Source organism: Pelodiscus sinensis, chromosome 5 (genome assembly GCF_052426305.1).
Source record: "Pelodiscus sinensis isolate ZL-2025 chromosome 5, ASM5242630v1, whole genome shotgun sequence".
In the NCBI taxonomy this organism is placed as follows: Eukaryota; Metazoa; Chordata; order Testudines; family Trionychidae; genus Pelodiscus; species Pelodiscus sinensis.
The window spans coordinates 106,007,322-106,029,664 of NC_143056.1; the positions used below are offsets into that span (position 1 = coordinate 106,007,322).

At 40.5% G+C, this 22,343-nt stretch overlaps 1 protein-coding gene across 1 annotated transcript; it reads left to right on the forward strand.

Annotated features, from left to right (window-relative positions):
* The first annotated feature begins 446 nt into the window (after positions 1-446).
* Positions 447-21,249, forward strand: LYVE1 (lymphatic vessel endothelial hyaluronan receptor 1). The gene is made up of 6 exons (XM_006113853.5): positions 447-734; positions 7,726-7,888; positions 7,998-8,137; positions 17,672-17,953; positions 19,770-19,848; positions 20,719-21,249. Exons 1-6 carry the CDS (start codon positions 650-652, stop codon positions 20,900-20,902), a joined length of 933 nt encoding a protein of 310 aa, XP_006113915.1. The 5' UTR covers positions 447-649; the 3' UTR covers positions 20,903-21,249.
* The last annotated feature ends 1,094 nt before the right edge of the window (positions 21,250-22,343 follow it).

Genomic DNA, 22,343 nt, shown 5'->3' on the forward strand with positions numbered 1-22,343 from the left:
ATTAATTGCTTTAGAATTTATAGTATTTAAGGTTTAAAATATATAGTAATTGTTCTTAAGGCTTGTAACTGTATTAACTGCTTAAAGCTTGCAATAAATAAGAAAGTCGTTAAGTAGCCCTGAAGTATACTGGTTTCCCTTGGATCTAAAGTAAGTTGAACTACTCGACACCCAAGAACGCAGATTGCCAATGTTCTGTACTAATGATTAGATATACTAATGAACTAATGACTATACTACATGAGTGATGAACTGATATGCAGTTAAACAGGAAGCGTTACAAAAGGAGCAGCAAGAGAAAAACATTTTGCAAACTGTTTATAAGACTGAGAGACTAATACAGCATTATCTCCCTTCCTCAGCTGTATGTTTTCTGAGTCAGCATTAGCTGAATTTTCCAAACAGCCATCCGTGAAATGTCCTGAGGACGTCATGTATTTCCAGTTTGTGCCCTTGATGAGTAGATTTCTTTTTAGTTGAGCAACAAATATTTGCTGACATTCTTTCAGTGAATCAGTACAGTGGCATCTAAGTAGCTGTCAAGAAAGTCATCACAAAGCCCACAACAGGGACTGTCAATACACAACTATCTTTAATCTAGGAAACAACCCAGCCTCGGTTTTTTCATTTGTTATTTGTGTTATTGATAATGGGAACTTATTCTGGTTTTACCCTGGTTTTGTTGTCAATCTGGATAATGAAATTCATAGTGCAAGGCTCTTTCGATGTGAAAGGTATGTTTTCTTACAATATTTGAGTATGTGCACCTTTTTCCCAATGTCCAAAAATAGTTGTAATTTGATTTGTCTCTCCTTTTTTGCCAGAAAAGATATCTGCTAAATCAGTACATTTGCAAATAAAATATGCAGGTGTATAATTATATCTGTGACTATATATAATTCTGTATGCGTGTATATTTTAAATGTATAATTTATAGGTATTTAAAAACATGCAAAAGATAATTTTTGGTGACAATACTGGCTTTGAATATCTTTCACTGAATATTTACGGCCAATTTAATTATTTTATTAATTTTTAATAATGTCCAAATATGTCCCAAGACTTTGATATATTTTAGTAAGTTAGTGAAAATTTTTCTAGACATCAAATGTTTGGAAAATGCCACAACAAAAGCTTTTGAGCAAGTTTTCTATTAGCAGAATATGCATGAAATTTGTCATTGAGGGCCTTAGAAGAATGTTATTTTAAATGTGAATTGTTTGGTTTGATTTTGAGCTATAGTTACTATGGATCTGAGTCTCTCTCAAAGTTCTCAGGGACACAGGAATGATTCTTGAAGTGCAATTTACAGGTAATTAAGTTTGCCTCTGGTTACTATTGGAAGAAAAAAAATTACCCAAACACCAGAAAGTTCCCACTTTTGGAATACAGTGTAGTTCAAATAAATTAGTAATGAAGCATTCATCTTAAATAGCTCTCAAATGCAATGGTTGCATCACAACTTCATTTACAAATTGTCATATCATTTTTATTAAGTATTTTTGTTTATTTTATTAAATATTTTGTTAATGCTTCTTCTAAAAATGCTTGGGGATATGGTTTGCAACCCAGGAAGGTTGGAGGCTGAGCTTTAGCTATCAAACAAGTAAACACAATGAATAGAAAGGCATATCCGCTCCACCAATATGACCTGCCCTGCCCTGGCAGGGATTGCCATTAGAGGTGAGAACGCAGTTCAGTCAATCCAAGGAGCAAGCGAATAACCTCTCAGGGCACATCTATACAGCAGCGTTATTTTGGAATAACTGCCGTTATTCTGAAATAAGAATGCAAGCATCTACACAGCAATTCTGTTATTTCAAAATAAATTCAAAATAACGGACAGCTTATTCGGACTTCTGTAAACCTCATTCCATGAGGAATAACACCTATTCTGAAACAGCTGTTTTGGAATAGCTGTAGTGTGGATGTTCCACTGCTGCTACTTTGAAGTAGCTCTTCCCCAGGGCCATTCAAAGTAACTACTCCCCAGTGCTTCCTGGGGCTCTAAATCGAGGGTGTTCACATTAGGGAAGGCTGCCTTGGACTAATTTTGAGGCTTCCATGCCCTATTTTGAAATAAGCTATTTCAGAGTATTTCTTCCAGAATAGCTTATTTTGAAACAAGCATGCAGTGTAGATGTACCCTCAGGGTCTAGACTACATGTCTTTGTCGCCAGAGGTATGTAAATTAGACTACCCGACATAGTCAATGAAGCCGGGATTTAAATCCTTGCAGGAGGAATAACGGTAGTTTGAATTAGGAGCTTTAATTCGAACTACCTAGAACATGCTGTGTGTAGCCGCGGGCAGGTAGTTCATAGAATCATAGAATCATAGGACTGGAAGGGACCTCGAGAGGTCATCGAGTCCAGCCCCCTGCCCTCAAGGCAGGATCAAGCTCCGTCTACACCATCCCTGACAGATGTCTATCTAACCTGTTCTTAAATATCTCCAGAGAGGGAGATTCCACCACCTCCCTTGGCAATTTATTCCAATATTTATTCGAACTATGGGCATTTAAAAATGGCACCCGCCCGGGAACATGCAAATGAAGCCCAGGATATTTAAATCCCGGGCTTCATTTGCAAGTTCAAATGCCTACATTAGCCACCCTAGTTCGAACTAGGGTGGCAGTGTAGACATACCCTAAGAAGGTGTTACAAGGAGGAGGGAGAAAAATTGTTCTGCTAGCCCTCTGATGACAGGACAAGAAGTAATGGGCTTATATTGCAATAAGGGAGGTTTAGGTTGGACATTAGGAAAAACTTCCTAACTGTCAGGGTAGTTAAACGCTGGAATAAATTGCCCAGGGAGGCTGTGGAATCCTCATCTCTGGAGATATTTAAGAGCAAGCTGGTTAGACTTCTATCAGGGATGATCTAGATGGTGCTTGGTCCTGCCATTAGGGCAGAGGACTGGACCTGATGGCCTCGCAAAGTCCATTCTGGTTCTAGTAGTCTATGATTCTATTATAGAAATATTGCGTACAGACAAATGACTATACATATTCTCAACACTCAACTCTCTTATATTTAGACAGAGATTGGGGGAGAAATTTTTGAATTACTGCTATCTCTACACTTACTGCTGAAAGTCACAGTACAGATGTCATGAGAAATCAATTACAGGCTTTTTTCAGTCTGTAAATAAGAGGAAGAAGCCCAGATTTCCACCAGAGAAAAACAGAATTGCTGGTTCAGAACACTACTGTTCAATATTTTCACTTCCTGTTTGGCTCTGGCACACCTAGATGCACCTAGAAAATTTGTGGAATAAGAGTCAACTCACATGGCAACTGTCAGAAAGAGCGCTGTGGAGGATAAAAGCTCCTGAGGACAACACAGAAACTATGAGGAAGCTATGAAACATTGCAGTATCAAATAAAAGAGAAGCACCAAATACCCTGACAAATTTGTTAGTCTTTGAAGTGTTACTGTACTCCTTGTTGTGTTTACATGTAAACTTGTTAATTCCAAGAAAGAGTGCAAGACTATTTCTCTGTGCAATCCATAAATTGGAGAGGAGCAGAATCAGTTAGAAATGAGCTATATCTTTGGGTATGTCTACACTGAAGTCCTCTTTCGAGAGAGGAATGAAAATGCAACTGAGCAAAATCACAAATGAAGCGCAGATTTGAATTTCCTGCACTTCATTTGCATAATTGCATCCAGGCGCCATTTCGAAATACCCTGTTTTGAAAAAGAAATGCTGTCTAGACGCAGTTATTTTGAAAGAAAACCCTTCATTCGAAATTACCATTAAACCTCATTTTATAAGGAGTAAGGGTAATTTTGAAAGATGGGTTTTCTTTCGAAATAACCGCATCTAGACAGCATTTCTTTTTTCGAAATAGGGTATTTCAAAATAGTTCCTGGACGCGATTATTCAAATGAAGTGCAGGAAATTCAAATCTGTGCTTAATTTGCAATTTCGCTCAGCTGCATTTGCATTCCTTTCTTGAAAAAGGAATGCAGTGTAGACATACTCCTTGAGAAGGAAGGAGAAAGTAAAGGATACAATTTTCAAAAGTGTCTATGTTCCATTTTCAAACTTGATTGTCAATGAAATATACTAAGTGCCTGTGTCAGGTTTGAAAACTGGGTTCAGGTTTCTAAGTCACTTAGGGTATGTCTACACTAGCTCGTTAATTCGAGCTAGGTAGGCAAATGAGGTGACCAGAGTTGCAAATGAAGCCTGGGATTTAAATATCCCGGGCTTTATTTGCATGTTCCCATCTGGTCGCCATTTTGAAATTTCACTAGCCCGAACTCACTGCCACGTGGCTACACGCGGCAGTGAAACTGTCGAGGAAATCTCGCTCCCCTGGGGTACAGAGCCCCCAGAAGTGTCCGAGGCTGGAGGTCAAAGCAGTGAGGCAGGAGAGAAACCTAGAAGGAAAACTTTATTATGCATGCATGCAGGCTGACAGCTACCAGAGTGAGCAGCAGCAGCCTTGAGAGACAGTTTCAGGGATTCTTTATACAGTATGTTCAGACAGTTTAGTTGTTGTTTGTTTTCTTTAACATATCAAAGTCTCAGCAGAAGTACTCTGAGACGTTTCTGTTCACACCAGGAGTGCTAGAAGTAAGTTTTACAGAACAAAGGCACATGAGAATGTGGCGTGAGTAGTCTTACAAGACAAACTGTGACAAAGATAAGAGTTTACATGACAATTTGTGACAGACTAGGAGTATCCATGAACTTGAGATAGGCATTGTAAGGGTCTTGATTAGAGTTAATTTGATTTCACTCTGATACAGGGAGAGAGGTCTGGAAAACTTTTAACCCTTACAGCAGTTTTCTTTTAGAGAGTTTTGATTTCCTGCACAGTCCCCCCTTAGACACAATTGGAGTTATTTGACTTTTTTCTCCCACAAAACGTTAATTCAAACTAAGTCCTTAGTTTGAATTAACTGTTACTCCGCACGGCAATGAGTTCGGGCTAGTGAAATTTCAAAATGGCGACTGGATGGGAACATGCAAATAAAGCAAATAAAGCCCGGGATTTAAATATCATTTACAACTCCTGTCACCTCATTTGCCTACCTAGCTCAAATTAACGAGCTAGTGTAGACATACCCTCAGGCTGCATTTTTCACAAAGCACCAAAGTCTTTTTGATCAACAAAATTCTTAACCCATAAGTAAGGGCTAGGAAAGGTAGGAGAAACCACTAGTGAATGTACCATACAGAGAAAATTAGATTTGAGCCATACGAGCCCACCCAGCAACTCATGTATAGAGCACTGTCATATGAACTGAGGTGCTGGGGGAAAACACGGAGGGGAAGCAGCAGTTTCTTGATTAAGCAAAGAATTAATAATTTTAAAGCACATTTGTCTCCCCCACTTTATAATAGTTAAAATCTCTTTATCCTATTCTGCATCCACCAACTTAGTCTTATTCATAGATATTTTCTCCTAATCAATCACTTCCACTGTTCTTCTGATGAAGTAGGTTTCTCATGCAAATGTTCAGCATACGGTATGAGATGAAGATATACTTTCCTTTTAGATCAACCAAGTAGGGAAGAGCTCAGACTAGCTAGAAGCATTTTGTGTAGCCAAAGGATAACATGTTTCTAAAGGAATATTCTGCCTCCTGCACAAATTCAGTTTGCTTCATCACAGGATTCAGAGAAATGATTTAGAAAGTCATGAAAAGGGTAGGATGATTAGGAGATTCTATTCTTTTTCTTATGTTGTAAAACTAGTTGTAGTCTACAATAAAACTGATAATAGCCCAAGAACTTGCTTTTTACTTCTAATTTCAGGTACACATTGCATTTTCTCTTGTTTTGTTTTTCAGGTAACAAAATTGCTCTCTAGATACAGTTTACTCTATTTTCTTTTCCTTTCTACCAACTGAGCCCTCACTTTCTTATACCGAAGCAAAATAGTCCTGTATTTTGCTTCAGCTACACCAGACTAACACAGCTACATTTCTATCACTTTTCTTATACCGAATCTTCCTTCTTCCAATTCACTGGGTGAATATCTAGTTGACTGCTGTTCTCTTATGAAAATATTTCTTTTGTTGAGTATATTATGCTGCATTGTATTGCTCAATGTCTTTTTGAGGATTGGAAAATTAAGGCTGGTCATTAATATGACTGGTCATTAAGAAGCTTTCATCATCACTATTACACTTAAAAAGGGTCCCTTCAGCCAAACTTTAACAGCTGCCAAGCAAATCCATTGACTAGCCTAGGGAAAAAAAGGAGAGGCTGTGTCAGCCCATAGGAAGGGTGGGAAAGGATCACAGGTAAATGGTAGGAAAGGAGGAAAGGAGTGGAGCCAGCACATGAGAATCAGCATGTAGTGAAGAGCTCATATAAGCCCCCCTTTCCATCTCTTGAAGTAGTGGGTGTGGCCAAAATGTCACTGTGCTCCAGCAACTGTTGGCTGCCCACCGGGGGCTGTCCACATGATGCAATTTAAAGCAGCTAGCAGTGTTGCCCATCCCCCTCCGTTGAACCAAGCATTGCCTCTGCACAGCTGCGGTGCTAGCCCCAGGTGTCTAAAAGATAACTGATTGAAGTAACTAACTGAATTTAGCCCATGCTTGAACCTTGTTTCATTTTTTAAAAATTATATCAGAGGTATCTGTGTAATGATCTAAAAAGTGACAGCTCAGCACAGTGGAAGTGACATAATTAATAATGACAAAATCCCTTTGACAGGTAAACTCATGTCTGACATCCATGCTTGACATCCACAGCAGGCTCTGTAACCCACTTCTGTCAGGCCATGTCTACAGTAGGAAACTATTTCAAAATTACTAAATTCGATTTAACAAATTCAAACTAGTGTGCCCTCATGACAGGGACGCCTGGTAATGAGCCTGACGCAGGCTCCATTAATGCGGGCAAGCCACCTCGGACTTAGGGCCCCAGGAAGCACTCTGTGGAGATGCAGGAGGCCTCCTGGAGGCCTATCAGTTTGAATTAGCGGCACTGGACGATCCACACTAATGTTATTTTGAAATAACTATTTTGGAATTTCTGGGGGTAGCTGAGTTTGTCTGTACAGAATAAACTAAAAAAACAACAAATAGTCTGATAGCACTTTATAGACTAACAAAACATGTAGATGGGATCATGAGCTCCCGTGGGCACAGCCCACTTCTTCAGATGACCGGTACTCCTTGTGAAAAGCAGGGAGTACAGAGTTCAAATTCCACAGCTCATTATTTTGAAATAACAGGCTTGGTAGTGTGAACACACCACTTATAAATTTGAACTTGAGGGGTTATTTTGGAATAAAGTCCTAGTGTAAACCAGGGTTCACTATGCTGAAGGCATGAGAGTTTTATCATAAGCACTGGTTGTATTATTTTAAGACAGTATTAATCAGGTGGGAAAACTGGTCTCCAGCCCATCCATGAGCATCTCAGGCACATGTATCACAAATGGCATTCTTGTTAGCAAGATGGTTCCTCTCATACACAGTCTCAAAGTTTCCATTCATAATTCCACTGTTAACAAATATATTTTATAGTCTAGTCATGGTGAGGAGCCCCTCTTATCCTCTGAACTATTGGACTATTGGGTTGAGCAAATAGATTATATTGCTACAAAAGGCAAATTAACTCTACCAGTGCAACTTTTCTAATGCCCTAACCACATAAAACTTAAAAAATATATAATAATATGCATCGTGAGCCACACAGGCACTTAATTATTCTAAAGTAATAACTGTGATTATTGCTTTTTAATTTACAGACCTGACCATTCAGGAATGCAGATTTGCAGGCATAACCCTAATATCTCATCCAAAAAAACTGAATTTCTCAGAAGCAGAAAGTGCATGTAGACAGCTGGGGTTACAGCTGGCAAGCAAATCCCAGGTTGAGAAGGCCTGGACCAATGGCTTTGAAACATGCAGGTATGTGAAATCTGTAAGTAACTGGCAGCTTTTAGCAGCTGTTTCCTTACATACAACGATATACATGTGAACATACCCAACATTAAAAGATTGATACTTTTTATTCTAGCTTTGGATGGGTGGCTGATAAGTGGTTTGTCATTCCTCGTGTAAACCCAAATCCAAAATGTGGTAAGAACAAAACTGGAGTGGTAGATTGGAAAGTCAATCTCAGCAACAAGAATAATGGTTACTGCTTCAATTCTTCAGGTAAGTAGACATACTACCTAGAGTCGTTACATTTAGTTCTATGATGTCAAATCTTTGCTAAAAATTGTTGTTAGTGCTTTTTTTTCTGATCTTAGATGTTGTATTATATTTTTTCCCTCTAGAGGGGAAAAAAGTTGCTCCTAAATGCAAGATGCTAGACAGACAGAAGGTCCATTCAATTTACCTACCTTAATAAAATGATGCTGTAATTAAAGTTTTGAACAGTACTTTCTTCATTACATGGAACTTACTGGGTTTAATTTGCAGCAAGAGAAATTTATGTTAGACAAAATCTTCCTAATTGTAAAGATAATTAAGCACTGGAATAGGCTTCCAGCAGAGGCTGTGGATTCCCCATCCCTGGATGTCTTCAACAATAGGCAGGATAAACTCCTCTTAGGCTATTAAGAGGAATAAGGGATCTTTTGGAAAAGGCTTTATTTTCTGAAAGATCCCCGTCTAGACTGGCGCTTTTTTCCGGCAAAGCTCCAAGCCGGAAAAAAGCGGCAGCCATGTTTATGCAAATGAAGCGGGGGGGATTTAAATCCCCGCTTCATTTGCAATTGCGATGTGTCTAATTTGCATCCCTTTTACCGAAAAGGGATGCAGTCTGGACACAGCCTTAGACTGCAATCCTCTTTCGAAAAAGAGCAACAAGACTGCAAGCAGTACTTTCGAAAAAGCACGCCGCTTTTTTGAAAGAGAGCACCTAGGCAGTCTGGATATTCTCTTTCAAAAAAGCCTTGTTTGCATTCAAGAACGCCTTTTTTCGAAAGAGCACTTTTGAAAAAAGGCATTCTTCCTCGTGAAATGAGGAGTACCACCGTCGAAAGAAAAGCCACGTTCTTTCGATTTAATTTCAAAAGAACACGTCTGTAGTCTAGATGCAGGTGAAGTTTTTTCGAAAAAAGGCTACTTTTTTTGAAAAAACCCTGCAGTCTGGACACAGCTGCAGAGATGGTCAATGTTTACTTGATCTTGCCCAATCAGAGGGGCTGGACTTGATGATTTCTAGAGGTCCATTCCTGCTCTACATTTCTGTGAGTCTATGTCATCCTGAATTATATGCTCTAGATCAGCAGTGGCCAGACCGTAGCTCCTGACGGAAAGAAATTGCAGCTCCTGATGGAACTGGGACAGAACACAGAACTGCTCAGGTCAGCCGCTCTCACAGCCGGGCTGCTCTGAGCTACATGTGTACTCACGGCCCACGCCATTCTGCTCACGGCCTCCAGTGCACTGCGTCATATCCTGCACATGCAGGCTGGGTTTGCACTTAGCAGCCGGCCGCTGAGCACAGGCAGCAGCGTGGCAGCTCCAGGACCTGGGCCTAAGGTTAGAGTGGGGGAAGGGAAGATGTCTTGTTCGGGAGAAGGAGAGGGAAAAAGAGGAGAAGGGGATCATGTTGGGGAAGGGGGGGTGTGCATGGTGTCCCAGACAGCACATGCTCAAAGCTGGCTGCTCAGTGCACACATCCAGCACCTGTAGGGAGATGCGTGTGGTAGTAGCTGCGGTAGCAGCTCTGGCTCTGGAACCCGGGCATAAGGTTGGGGGGAAGGAGGATTGAGTTAGAGCGGGAAGGGTAGGTGTCTGGCTCTGGGGAAGGGGAAGAGAAAGGGGAAGGAGAGAGGAGGGAGATTGGGTTGGAGGGTGCACATAGCATATGTTCAAAGCCAACCGCTCAGCGCACACACCCCAAGACTTGGAGAGAGACGTGCATGGCAGTAGCCGCAGTGGCATCGGCTCAGGCTCCGGGACCTGGGCATAAGGTTGGGGGACAAGGGGATTGGGTTAGAGCAGGAGGAGGCTGGCTCTGGGGGAGGGAAGGGGATGGGGATTGGGTTAGAGTGGCAGGGGGGAGGGAGTAAGAATCCCAGTACTGCATGCCAGTGTGTGTGTGTGTGTGTGTGTGTGTGTGTGTGTGTGTGTGTGTGTGTAGGAGTCCCAGGAGTGCATGCCAGCTCCAACTTCTCAGGAAGCATGCGGCTGTCGTGGGGAGCAGAGGAAGAGCACGCATGTTCTGAGAAGTTGGAGCTGGCATACACTCCTGGGACTCCTACACACACACACACACACACACACACACACACACACACACCCTGCACAGGCAGGCAGCAGGGCGAAGGAAGTCACTGGCCAAGCAACAGACCCGGTGTTTCAGAAAGTGTGCTAGCTGCTTAGGGGAGCAGAGGGGAGGGGAAGAGCAGCCTGTGTGCTTCCTGAGACCCGGGAACCTCAGGTACTGGCCGAGCTCTCCCTGTCACCTCCCCTTGGCCAACCCTCCCCGCCCCATCAGCACCCTGTCCCCTGCCCCAGCACCCTGTCACCTGCCCCAGCAACCACCAGAACCTTGCCCCAGCACTCTGTCCTCTGCCCCCACCAGCACAGTTGGGGGTCACATTAGTGAGGCTTGTTTTTTTTTGGCAGGGTTGTTTTTTGCATCTCACTTGTGTGGCTCAGACTAACTTTTCTGTGGGTCAGTGACCCCTGACTCAAAATGGGTTCCCCGGCCCTCTCATAAAGAAAGACAACACTGAAACATCTTGTGTTTGACATAATATTGTATTTAAAAATGAAGCCTGCCCAACAAATCTCCAATTGGGGCCAATTCCCCATCTGGCCACAGCATCATAATACTCCTGCACCCTCTCAGAACCCAAACCTGAGCCTATCATACACTGGAAGCCCCTGACCTGAGCCTCTCATATCCCCAAACTTCTGCAACCCCACATCTCCAGTCTTCTGCCAGAACACTCCTTCACCATCCACACACTATAAATCTGTGTCCTGAGCCCATCATACTCCCAGCCTCCCTGCCCTGAGCCCCCCATGCACCCCAGCCCAAACTCCTGCACCCTCACAGCCACAAGCCTGCAACTTGCTCAGCACCCCAACCATCCACCTGATCCCAACACTGTCCAGCCTGGAGCCCCCTTCCTAGGACAGCACACATATCAGCACCTATTTTCCCCCAGTGCGGCTGCTTTTTTAGTGTGTGTTGCTCAACAACTTTGCCCCCTGGTACATGGCTTTTCACACTCTGTCCACCGCTATTTTGGCTCTTCATCTCTAACGGATCGGTCACCCCTGCTCCAGATCATCCACAAGTTATTGGATTTGATACAGAAATTACTGATGATCTTCTCCAGCCTATGTTAAGCAGGAGGACAGATTAGATGAACCCTGTTGTTCCCTTCTAGCCTTAAGAGTCATGGATTTATGAAAACAGAGCTGGAAAAAACTACATGCAATGAATGGTTTATCCAGTTAATTAGGCCCTCTCTTTGTCACAAATTATGACAGAACACACTCATTGTTTTAAGTCAAAGTTAGAGATGGGTGGGGAAACAGCTTTTATCTTCTGTGAAAATTTTTGAGACTTGGACAAATTTTTGTCATCCCAATTTGGGATGAAAAGTTGAAATCTTGATTTTTTTTTTCACAAACTGAAAATAAAATTCTGTTCCTGTCAAGCATAGAATATCATTTTATTTTATCCTTTTAAAATTTTAATACAGTTAGCTTAAATGAAAAATTGTTTTAAACCAGAAAACTCTACTTTTTTTCCAAACATTTTTTAATTCTAAAAATTCTTCAAACTGCCCATGTCCCATGAAATGTATTGGATTTAACTAAATAGTGTTTTCAGATGAAAAAGCCTTGTGCAAAATTATTTACCAACCCTATTCAAAGTTATTTGATAGAAAATATCAATGAATGCTCAGATTTGATTAGCACTTAAACCTAGCACAATGGGTCAGACCATTAAATTGGACTGAATTGCACTCAGCAGAGCACCCCAAGGTGAGACAGAGAAAAGTTATTCTAAGCCACCTTTCAGCTCTGATTCTGGAGCCAAACGTGGCCCAACCCAGCCCTTGGCAATATGTACAATAGCCTACTCAAGGGTTCTTAGCTTAGGGCTTCTCTACAAAAAGTAAAACTTCATAAGGAAGCAGTGCAACCACTGAGTGTGGACAGTTATACTGATATATCTTAAGGGAAGAATAATGAGCTATCTTGGTATAAAGCACCTACATAGTAATATAACTGTGTCCGCACCAGGGGTTATACTGACACAAAACCTGTGTGTAGTGCAGATCTTAGAACTGGATTGTGTGTCAAATAGATTTCAAGGAATGTCTTAAGAAGGGAAGAACTGCATGTGATAATTTGAAGACTCTCTTAGATATAAGTAGGGGGTTGGAAATATTTGATTTTTATTGGCAAATGTCCATAAATATCCATTTCTTTGTAGACTCACAAACCAATGAAAACATATTTCCATTAATAATCATCTAAATTAACAGATTGGCAAAGTAAGAAAAACACTGCTTGAGAACTAATTAGAGTTTGTCTTAAGACTATGACTTGGTATTTTTTGACATGAGATATTGACAATGTGTTTTAACAGTTATCAACCTTTATATTTTATCACAATGCTTACAGTCACTAAATGATCACTGTCTGACATCCCCTATCACTGCCAGTCACTTCTGGGCCTTGGTGTCGGGTTAAACTCAGGGTCAGAGAGGCTAGCTCCCACCCCTCCCTGGCTCTTTCTGACCAAGATTCAGCCCCTCCAGCAGGAGCCCAGACCACCACCACTCTGCACCCCTGCTGCACAGCTGCCGGTGGCTGAAAAGCGAGGAGAGCACCCTTGGAAAGAGAGGCTATTACAACAGACAGAGATCATTCATGTGAGAGAGGTGGCAGAAACACTGAGGATAAGGCCATTAGAGAAGAGGCTATTAGACATGGCCAGAAGGAATTTATTAATCACCTTCATAAGTAGCCTTGTTGGAGATGTGAGAAAAATCCAGGATGGAGGTAGCTCTCAGACATATCCATAGGAACAGGAGTGTCAGAAATGGATTAGCCATTTAAACAGTCCAGTTAAAAAATACATGATTAGGATAATCTTGATCCTTCTTTGCAGCTCAGAACTTTCATGTTGGGTTTATGAACCTAAGTGAGAGGTTAGTTAAAACTGTGTGTTCTTTACCTTTTTTCTAATGCCACTGATTTTGTAGATGCTATACCACATCTGTGAATGCTTGAACTGTTCTTTTACAATGTAGCTTTTTAAAAATCTGGGTAGTGTTTTGGATTCATTGTACTGTACCTATGAATAAGGCCAGTGTTCTGTGTAAGCTGAGCATTCGGGCAGCCATGCAGGAGAGATTCAAATGCCGCCTAGCTGATTAACAGAACACCCACAGTGCCCTCAGCCAGCAGCATGTGGTGCTGCTAGTGGTGTACATCCACATATGCCTCAATGCACATAATAAAGTTTATTCTGCACATGGAAGAAAAAAATTAGAGGAAACATTGAAAAGAGCCCTGGTAAATTCAAATTCACTACAAAAAACATGACATGGATTGTGAAATCTGGTCTTCTGTGTGCTTTTATCCTATACAAATTAGATTTAATGAGGGAGACCGGTGTTTCTCAAATTGGGCATCCTGGCTCTTAAAGGAATTGCAGAGCGTCACAAAGTTATTTTAGGGATGTTGCAGTATTGCCACTCCTACTTGTGTGCTGCCTTCAAAGCTGGGCAGCTGCAGCTGTTGGTCAGGCATCCTGGTCTGAAAGCAAAGCACCCCAACAGCAGCAGCAGCACAGAAGTAAGGCTAGCAATACCTCAGACTCCCCCTGCAATGACCTTGTGACCCCCCCTCCTTTTTTGGGTCAGATCAAAATTACAGTACTGTGAAATTTCACATTTAAATAACTGAAATCATGAAACTAATGGGTTTTCAAATCCTCTGTCTGTGAAACTGACCAAAATAGACTGTGAATTTGATAAGGCCCTACCTATGAATAATAAGATAATTGTGTAAAGACAAAGTGGCCATCTTAATTCTGTGTTCTTTACTTCTGCATGCTTAACTACAAAGAATTGTCACTATTGTACACTATTGTCACTATTGTTGTCATTGTATTAATAGAGCATATTTAGTAGAACAAGTTAAGCCTGTTAAATGGTATTAGGGAGCAATTTTTATTTAACATAGAGAATGAAGAATCATCATTTATTGTAATGGCCAAATTGTCACTTGCTAGTGCTCTGACAACAAAAGTATTTGGCAAAAGTTCATTTTGCTGCATTTTTTCCTTCCAGCTGCACTGTATAGAGTCATTTAAAGAGCACAGGAAAAAAATATAACTCTCTGTCATCTATCCCCTCACTTTGTGAATGAAAATGCGTCAGAGTTCCCACAAGGGACTCATATTAAGAACTGTACATAAGTCATTTCCCCCCATTATTTTTTAAACATATTCAGCTGGTTACCACAGTGATAACTTTATAGTTTTCAAATTATGTGAGAATACCAGCAGTGTAGCCTGGGAAAGGGATATAATAACATTTTTGTGAGTAAGGCTTGCCAATCTGACTAGAAGGTTCTAGGTTTCACCCTCCGTAGCCCAGGTCACATATGGTTATTCTTCTGGAAGTAGGTCTGGGTGTCCACAATAGTGCCCAAGCTTACAATGAGGATAGTACCAAATTACAAGTTTTATTATGACAGGTATTAAAATGGCAAAGAACTCAACAATGATTACACAGATTGATTGAACCACTTCTGTGGGTAACATTAATACAAATCAGGGTCCATAGATTATGCTTATCTAAGTATAGAGAGGGAGTTACCTCACATAAAAACCTATACTCACACCGCCTTCTCCTGAAGGACAAACGTGGCAGGACCAGCCTCCCTCCACCTGTGGTACTGTGGCACCAGGTTGGAATAGGAAACTTAGAAAGAATCAGTAAAGTAATACTAAGAGCTTACAGGAAGAAAGGCTTGAAGTAGAAAATAGAAATGTCTGGAGCCCCAAGCTTACTTATTCCCGCAGCTTTTTTCCCTCTCTTGGCATCATTATTGCCCCCACCAAAGTTGGAGTTCCACACCCTAAGATTTTGTGGGTACACATACTTAATTGGGACATCTTTTGAGTATGCATGAACAAAACCACCTGCTACCACCTTGGATTTGGTCCTGGACATGGAGAAAGTGGGAGTTTTGTGGTTAAGTGCAACAAGGCCTGCTTCTTTAATTCAAAAGGATGGTTTGCTGGGTCTGGTAGATTCTGGCCTTATTTAGATATCACAAGCTCACAAGGAACTCGGTCACACATATCCATCTGTGTACTGACCCAACTGATGATTTTGCCACAGGGTCTTTCATATTTTCTAAAAAGAAATATTAGGTACAAATAATTTCTAGAAGATACATTAACCCTTTCCTATCTCACTATTCTATTACTAAAGCCATCGCATACAGGATGCATCTGACAAAGTGAGTCTTTGCCCATGAAAGCTTATGCTCCAATAAATCTGTTAGTCTATAACGTGCCACAGGACTTCTCATTGTTTAAGCTAGGGAAAGAGGTAGATACGTTGGAGGGCAGGGATAGGGTCCAGAGTGACCTAGACAAATTGAAGGATTGGGTGAAAAGAAATCTGATGAGGTTCAACAAGGACAAGTGCACAGTCCTGCACTTGGGATGGGAGAATCCCAAGCATTGTTACAGGCTGGGGACCAACTGGCTAAGCAGCAGTTCACCAGAAAAGGACCTGGGGATTACAGTGGATGAGAAGCTGGATATGAGTCAACAGTGCACCCTTGTAACCAAGAAGACGAATGGCATATTAGGGTTCATTAGGAGAAACATTTCCAGCAGATGTAGAGAAGTGATTATTCCCTTTTATTTGGCACTGATGAGGCGACATCTGGAGTATTGTGTCCAGTTCTGGGGCTGCCACTACAGAAAGGTTGTGGACACATTGGAGAGGTTCCAGCAGATGGCAACCAAAATGATTAGGGGGCTGGAGCACATGACCTATGAGAAGAGGGTGAGGGATTTGGGTTTGTTTAGTCTGCAGAAGAGAAGAGTGAGGGGGGATTTGATAGCAGCCTTCAACTTCCTGAAGGGAGATTCCAAAGAGGCTAGAGAAAGGCTGTTCACAGTAGTGATGGATGACAGAACAAGGAGCAATGGTCTCAAGTTACAGTGGGGGGTGTCTAGGTTGGATATTAGGAAAAACTATTTCCCTAGGAGGGTGACGAAGTACTGGAATGGGTTACCTAGGGAGGTGGTAGAATCTCCATCCCTACAGGTTAAGTCCAGACTTGACAAAGCCCTGTGTGATAATTTAGTTGGGCTTGGTTCTGCTTTGGGCAGAGGGCTGGACTCGATGACTTCGTGACGTCTCTTCCAACCCCAGGATTCTATGATGATTCTTATTCAGCTGTTCCCTGCAATTTCTTTTGTTTCCTTGTCATGTGCATGCAGGACATTGTAAGCTTTTTGTTACAAGGACCTTGTTTTTTGTATGTCATTATAAAAAAGAATTTATTCATAGTCGTGTTCCCAGTTCTGCAAGGTACTTAAGCATGTGCCTAATTTTAAGCAGGTGAGTAATCTGGAACTAATCTTATGCTTAAAATTAGACATGTAAATCTAATCCTTTGTGAATAAATACATAATAATAAACAATATTAATATTTGTATTCAGTATTCAATATTAGAGAGACAAGAAAATGTATTTTATAGGACAAACTTCTATTGATAAGAGAAAACTTTGAAGCTTACAGAGAGACCTGAAGAAGAACTCTGTGTAAGGCTGAGAGTTCCTCTCCCTCACCAAGGCTGTGTGTAGACTACAAAGAAAAGTTGGAAAAAGATACACGAATTGCGTACTGCAATTTGCGTATCTTTTTCTGTTTTTCTTCCCAAAGAGGCTTTTCTAACATTTGGCCCATCTACAGTGGGCCAAATATCAGAAAAAAAAGCCTCTTTCAGAACATCCATTCTTCCTTGTAGAACAAGGTTTACAGCAGTGGTCCACAACCTTTCGGGGCTACTGGGCGTCCGGGAGCAGGGCCACCCACATGCCGGGGGCAGGGCCGTCTGGGGCCAGGGCCTCCCACACTCCGCGTACCCACGGCAGGACTGCACATGTGGTGCTCACCTGGGGGTGGGGCTGCCTGCGCGCCGGGGGGTGGGGCCGCCCGGGGCCAGGGCCTCCCACGTGCCACGCTCCCAGTGCCAGCACTGCACATGTGCCGCACACCCGGGGGCAGGGCCAGCCCAGATCATTCCATGGGCGCACATAAATGCCCTGGCGGGCACCATGGCACCTGCAGGCACTGCATTGGGGACCACTGGTTTACAGGGATGCCAAAAAAATGCATCTGCTTTTCTGAATTTTTTTTCAGAAAAGCAGACGCGTTCCTTGGACATGGCAGAGATTTTCTGGGATACCAGAGGTATCCCAGAAAAATTCAGGAGTCTAGATGTACCCCTACAGAAATTGGCTCAATAAAAAATATTACCTCATCCACCTTGTCTGTCTCTAGTGTCAGGTATTAGTAGAAGTCACGTGATTACCACACTAAATGCCTTCAGAAAAACTTTTGAAAATACTCACTACAATAGATCTACATGTAATTTGCTTCACGTATATGCTAATTTTTGCAACAGCATCCAGTGCAACTCATTACTTTTCCTTTTCCTCTTTGCAGATATTTGGATTAATTCATGCATACCAGAAACAAATACAACCTTGTTACCTTCAACACCTTCAGAAATAAATGCATCTACAACAGCTTCATCTCAGGGCAGCACTGAGATACCTAATGCTACTGAGTCACCAAAAACCAAAATACCGCTGAAGAACTTCCGCTTGAAATGTGTAACAGAAACCATTTTACCAACCATACAGACTACTGTGGAAAGTCAAGAGGAGCTGACACTGCTTAATGGAAACCAAGCTGCCTTTAGAAATGATAGTGTTGAATTTGGAGGTGAAGACTATAAGTCTTTGTTATCTGTACCTCAGGGTATGTCTACACTAGCCACCCTAGTTCGAACTAGGGTGGCTAATGTAGTAATTCAAACTTGCAAATGAACTTTATTTGCATGTTCCCGGACGCCGCCATTTTTAAATGCCCGGTAGTTCAGACTCCCTGCCCGTGGCTAGGTAGTTCGAACTAAAGCCCCTAATTCGGACTACCGTTACTCCTCATTCATTTGCAAGTTTGAATGACTACATTAGCCACCCTAGTTTGAACTAGGCATACCCGTAGTTATTAAATAATGTTTTATAGTGGGTTAGTGTGCACAGTTCTAACCATAAACAAGGACACAAATGCATTTATGAGGGCAGAATAAAAATGTAAGGATTTGCAAAGCCAAATCTAGTAACATAAAAAAACTCCTTTCCTTACCAATTAATTATTGGTATATCTGTGAGTATTAAGTATAACCTCACTTAGCTTTGTAATCAGAATCAGTGGAATTCTGTTCCTCATAAATTCTGTTCCTTCTTCAGAGGAAGTTAATGGGAATTGCACCAACATATGCTACCTGTTTTGTGCAAATGAAAAACCTAATTGGTTCTCACACTTGCAAGGATAGAGCAATCAAACAGCCACACAATATCTAGTATTAAACAAGGAAAGCAAAACTGTGGCATTTTCTTACATGCCAATAACCACTATACCTTTCTGATTCTCAACTTTTACTGTACTGTTTGGAAAATATTATGTAGAATAATGTATACAAGTATGTTATTTAGAACTTGTCTACACTGGCATGTTTTGTAACCAAATACTGCCTTTTGGTGACAGAACTGTGAGAGTGTTTACAGTGCAATAGGACTTTTGTAAGAAAAAAAGCCCAGTTTTGCAGACAAAAAACTTTCACCCCTATGAGAGACGTTTGTCTTTTTTCCTCAACAAAGAAAAATGTGTTGAGAAAGAGGCAGTGTGGACTATGCTGTTTGTCTTGTCAAGAGAACTGGCTTCCACCAACATCCCATAATACCTCTCCTAATGGCTGTGCTCAGTGCTTTATGCTCTCTGCTGCCCTACAGGCATGCACCCCTCCTCTTTTAAAGCTCTGGGAAGTATCTGACAGCTGAGTGAGCTGCTCTGTTTGGGGAACAAACAAAAAGGAGCAAATCATTGGAATGCTCCTGATCTGCCTTGCAAAGATTATTTTGGCAAAGAGGTGTAAATTAGTGCAAATTAGTGCAATTTACACCTCTTTGCCATTTACACCCAATACTTTTTCCATTAAAGTCAGTTAGTTTTCCCATTTTGAGTTCAACGGGAACAACTTCAGACCTGTTCATTATATTTGTCACTGTTGAATTTCAATTATAATTTCAAAATAATCTTGACTGCCTATTGAAGCAGAGGAATTTAGAGAAGTACAACCACTATAATGATTTTGTTCAGATATATGACACACTGTCTTGTTCTTTAGGAAGACAATTTATGTATATTGCATGTGGTTGCATTAAAAAATTTAGGTAGTCAAAGAACTAGATACATTCATGGAGGTTAGGTCCATCAATGCTTATTAGACAGGAGGGGTAGAAATGGTGTCCTTAACCAATATTAGAGGCTGGGAATGGGTGACAGTGGAAAGTGAGTGTCATTGATGCCACTGTTGAGATCTTTGAACTGGAGATTTCCATGGGGGCTGGTCACACTTATTCAAGGCTGCCATTAGCAGAATCTGACTTTTGGCACATTAATTTTCAGAATGGCTGAATTAAGAAAATATATATTTTTTAAAAACATGGTAAACACATAAATACTCTTTTATCTTTAGAAATACCGATTGCTCTCCTTGTACTGGCACTCATCTTCTTTATAGCATCTGCTGTTCTTGCAGTCTGCTATATCAAAAAGTAAGTTATTTCTTATGTCTCATGAATATTAATATTTGTAAATACTATAGATTTAATTAAAACATATGACAAAAAGAGTGAAAGGTGAGTATCTGTAGCTCTGCAGACAAATGTTGTTGCTGTTGTAACTGATGGCCAGTCATCAGAAGGAACTTAACCAGTCACTTGCCAGGTGCATGATTTCTGCATGTCAGATCATTTGTGTACATTTAAGTATTTCATGTAGTGTTGGTATGTTTTTCTTCTTGTACATTTCTGCCACTCCAGTGCTGATAGAGGAGTTCTTATTCTTGAATTATGGTTGTCTTCAGAAAGATTCAGAAGGGTAGCTGAGTTAGTCTGTAAGTAGAAAAACTTACAAAACAACAAATAGTCTAGCAGCACCTTAAAGACTAACAAAATGTGTAGATGGTATCATGAGCTTTCGTGAGTAACCCCTGAAAGCTCATGATACCATCTACATGTTTTGTTGTCTCTAAAGTGCTGCTAGACTATTGACTATTTTTTAATTTTTTTCAGAAAGATATAGCTTATATAGCGATGTAGGCAAACATGCAAACCAATTAGATCTACAAGCAGCATGTCAGAAATTGCATTCCATCTAGTTTCATCATTATGTACTGCTATTTCTGATATATATATATATATTGTTTGATGTAAAAATATTTAAGACGCAAGTCTAAAAAACCACAAATGACCACTTGAGGGTGGCTAATTCAGCACTGCCTTGGCTTTACTGAGAGTTTTGCTTGAGTATAACCTGAAGGATCTGTTGATAATTCTTGATGTTCTGAACTGCATCTATTCTGTGATTAATGCGCTATCTGGTAGTGTACCTGTTCTAATTTGCTTTAATATGTCTATGTAAAGGTACAAGAAAACCTTCCCACTCTCAAACAAGCAGCAAAGAGAAATGACTGAGCCCAAAGTCATCAAAGAAGCTAAATCATGTGACAAAGCTCCTGAGAAAGAACCAAGGAATAATGGGAAAAAAGCAGAAGAGCCTCAAGCCAAGCCTGAGGCCACAGTAAAATGTATGGAAGCAGAAGTCTGAAGCTAAATACAACAGCAAGTTTGATGGATTTAAGATGAAAAATGCAGAATTGGGAAAACATTTAAAAATGGTTTTAGTTTCCCCACCTTAAAAGGGGGCTAATGATACCTAACTCTCTTCGTAAAGTGCTTTATGATCTACCGATGAAAACACTATATAAGAGCTAGGTATTATTATAATACTGTAAATACTGTCAAGGTGAATCGATATATTTTAGTTCAAATGTTTGTACAATCATAATTCTATGACTATTCATTATACTTCTTCTTGGATATAAAATTTTGTTTTGCCAAAATGTGGTAGCTTATTCATATCAATATTAAAAGATCTTCCATTTCACAATTCAATATTTTCGATCTTAAGAAGTAATTAAGTCTAAGACTATCTTGTTGATTGAGATACAGTGAACAATTATTTGCATCAAATTCAGATCAACACATCAAAAATAAAATGCATGATTCTTTCTATCCTGGAGATTGTCCATTAATGTAACAGCCTCCACAATTCATATCTGGTCCTGCAACCCATACTCGTGTGAACAATTTGTATTTAAGCAAGTAGTCCTGCTGAGTGTAAAAGGGCTGTAGGCATGAGTGGAGATCACTCAGGTAAGGGTTACAAACTGTAAGGTCCCAAAAAAGGGTACTTTTAGATTTCCTATAAAGCGACATAAGGTATTTATACTGAGTGTAATGTAATCAATAATGAAGTATTTTGAGAATATCACTGTTTCTTAATTTACAATTTTATTTTTTAAAATCAAGACTGCATCCTTCTTCAGATAACTGACAGACCACAATTAAAACTATCACAATCTGTATCATACAGGTCTCTGATGTCATTTCACTGTGTTTTCAAAACAAAAGGATACTCAGTGGCATGAAAAGTTTACAGCATTTAGTAAGAAAATAAAATAAAGTAGATATATTTCTTACAACTGTTTAAAATACCTCCCAGAAAAAAAAAACCAAAAAAACAAATACCCATTGTCTCAATTTTATACTTGAAAAAAAGTCAGAAACATATAGCTGGTGTTATGTTAATTTCATACCAGTTGCATAATCTAAACATAAATTTGCAGTAACAACAGCATATGTATCATCTCTACTTGGATAACATTTGCTTTACATCTCTAAAAAGTCCTTCGGTAGGCAAATTAGTTTGAAAGACAAGTCACAAAATATTTTCTGCTATGGTAGCTATTTTAGCATAGTATTGCTATAATCAGAACACAAATAAGTGCCATATTGTCTGAAAATAAAAATCAGTCCTCCTGGTGTTGTAGGTTGTTAACAGAATGAAAGATAGGATATGACATTAAAAACAGCAAAACTTGAAGTATGAGCTAATATAACCCGCTAGTGAGTGTTTAGTTTCTCCCCTCTGTGCCCACGCTGCAAAAAGACATACAGTAGAGTCTCGATTATCCGACTTTCCTTTA

Excerpts from the sequence above, each read along its gene's own strand:
- LYVE1 (XM_006113853.5), top strand. The coding sequence starts at position 650 with ATGGGAACTTATTCTGGTTTTACCCTGGTTTTGTTGTCAATCTGGATA. Across the intron at positions 7,889-7,997 it reads AATGGCTTTGAAACATGCAG|CTTTGGATGGGTGGCTGATA; the intron begins GTATGTGAAATC and ends TTTTTATTCTAG. Across the intron at positions 8,138-17,671 it reads TTACTGCTTCAATTCTTCAG|ATATTTGGATTAATTCATGC; the intron begins GTAAGTAGACAT and ends TCCTCTTTGCAG.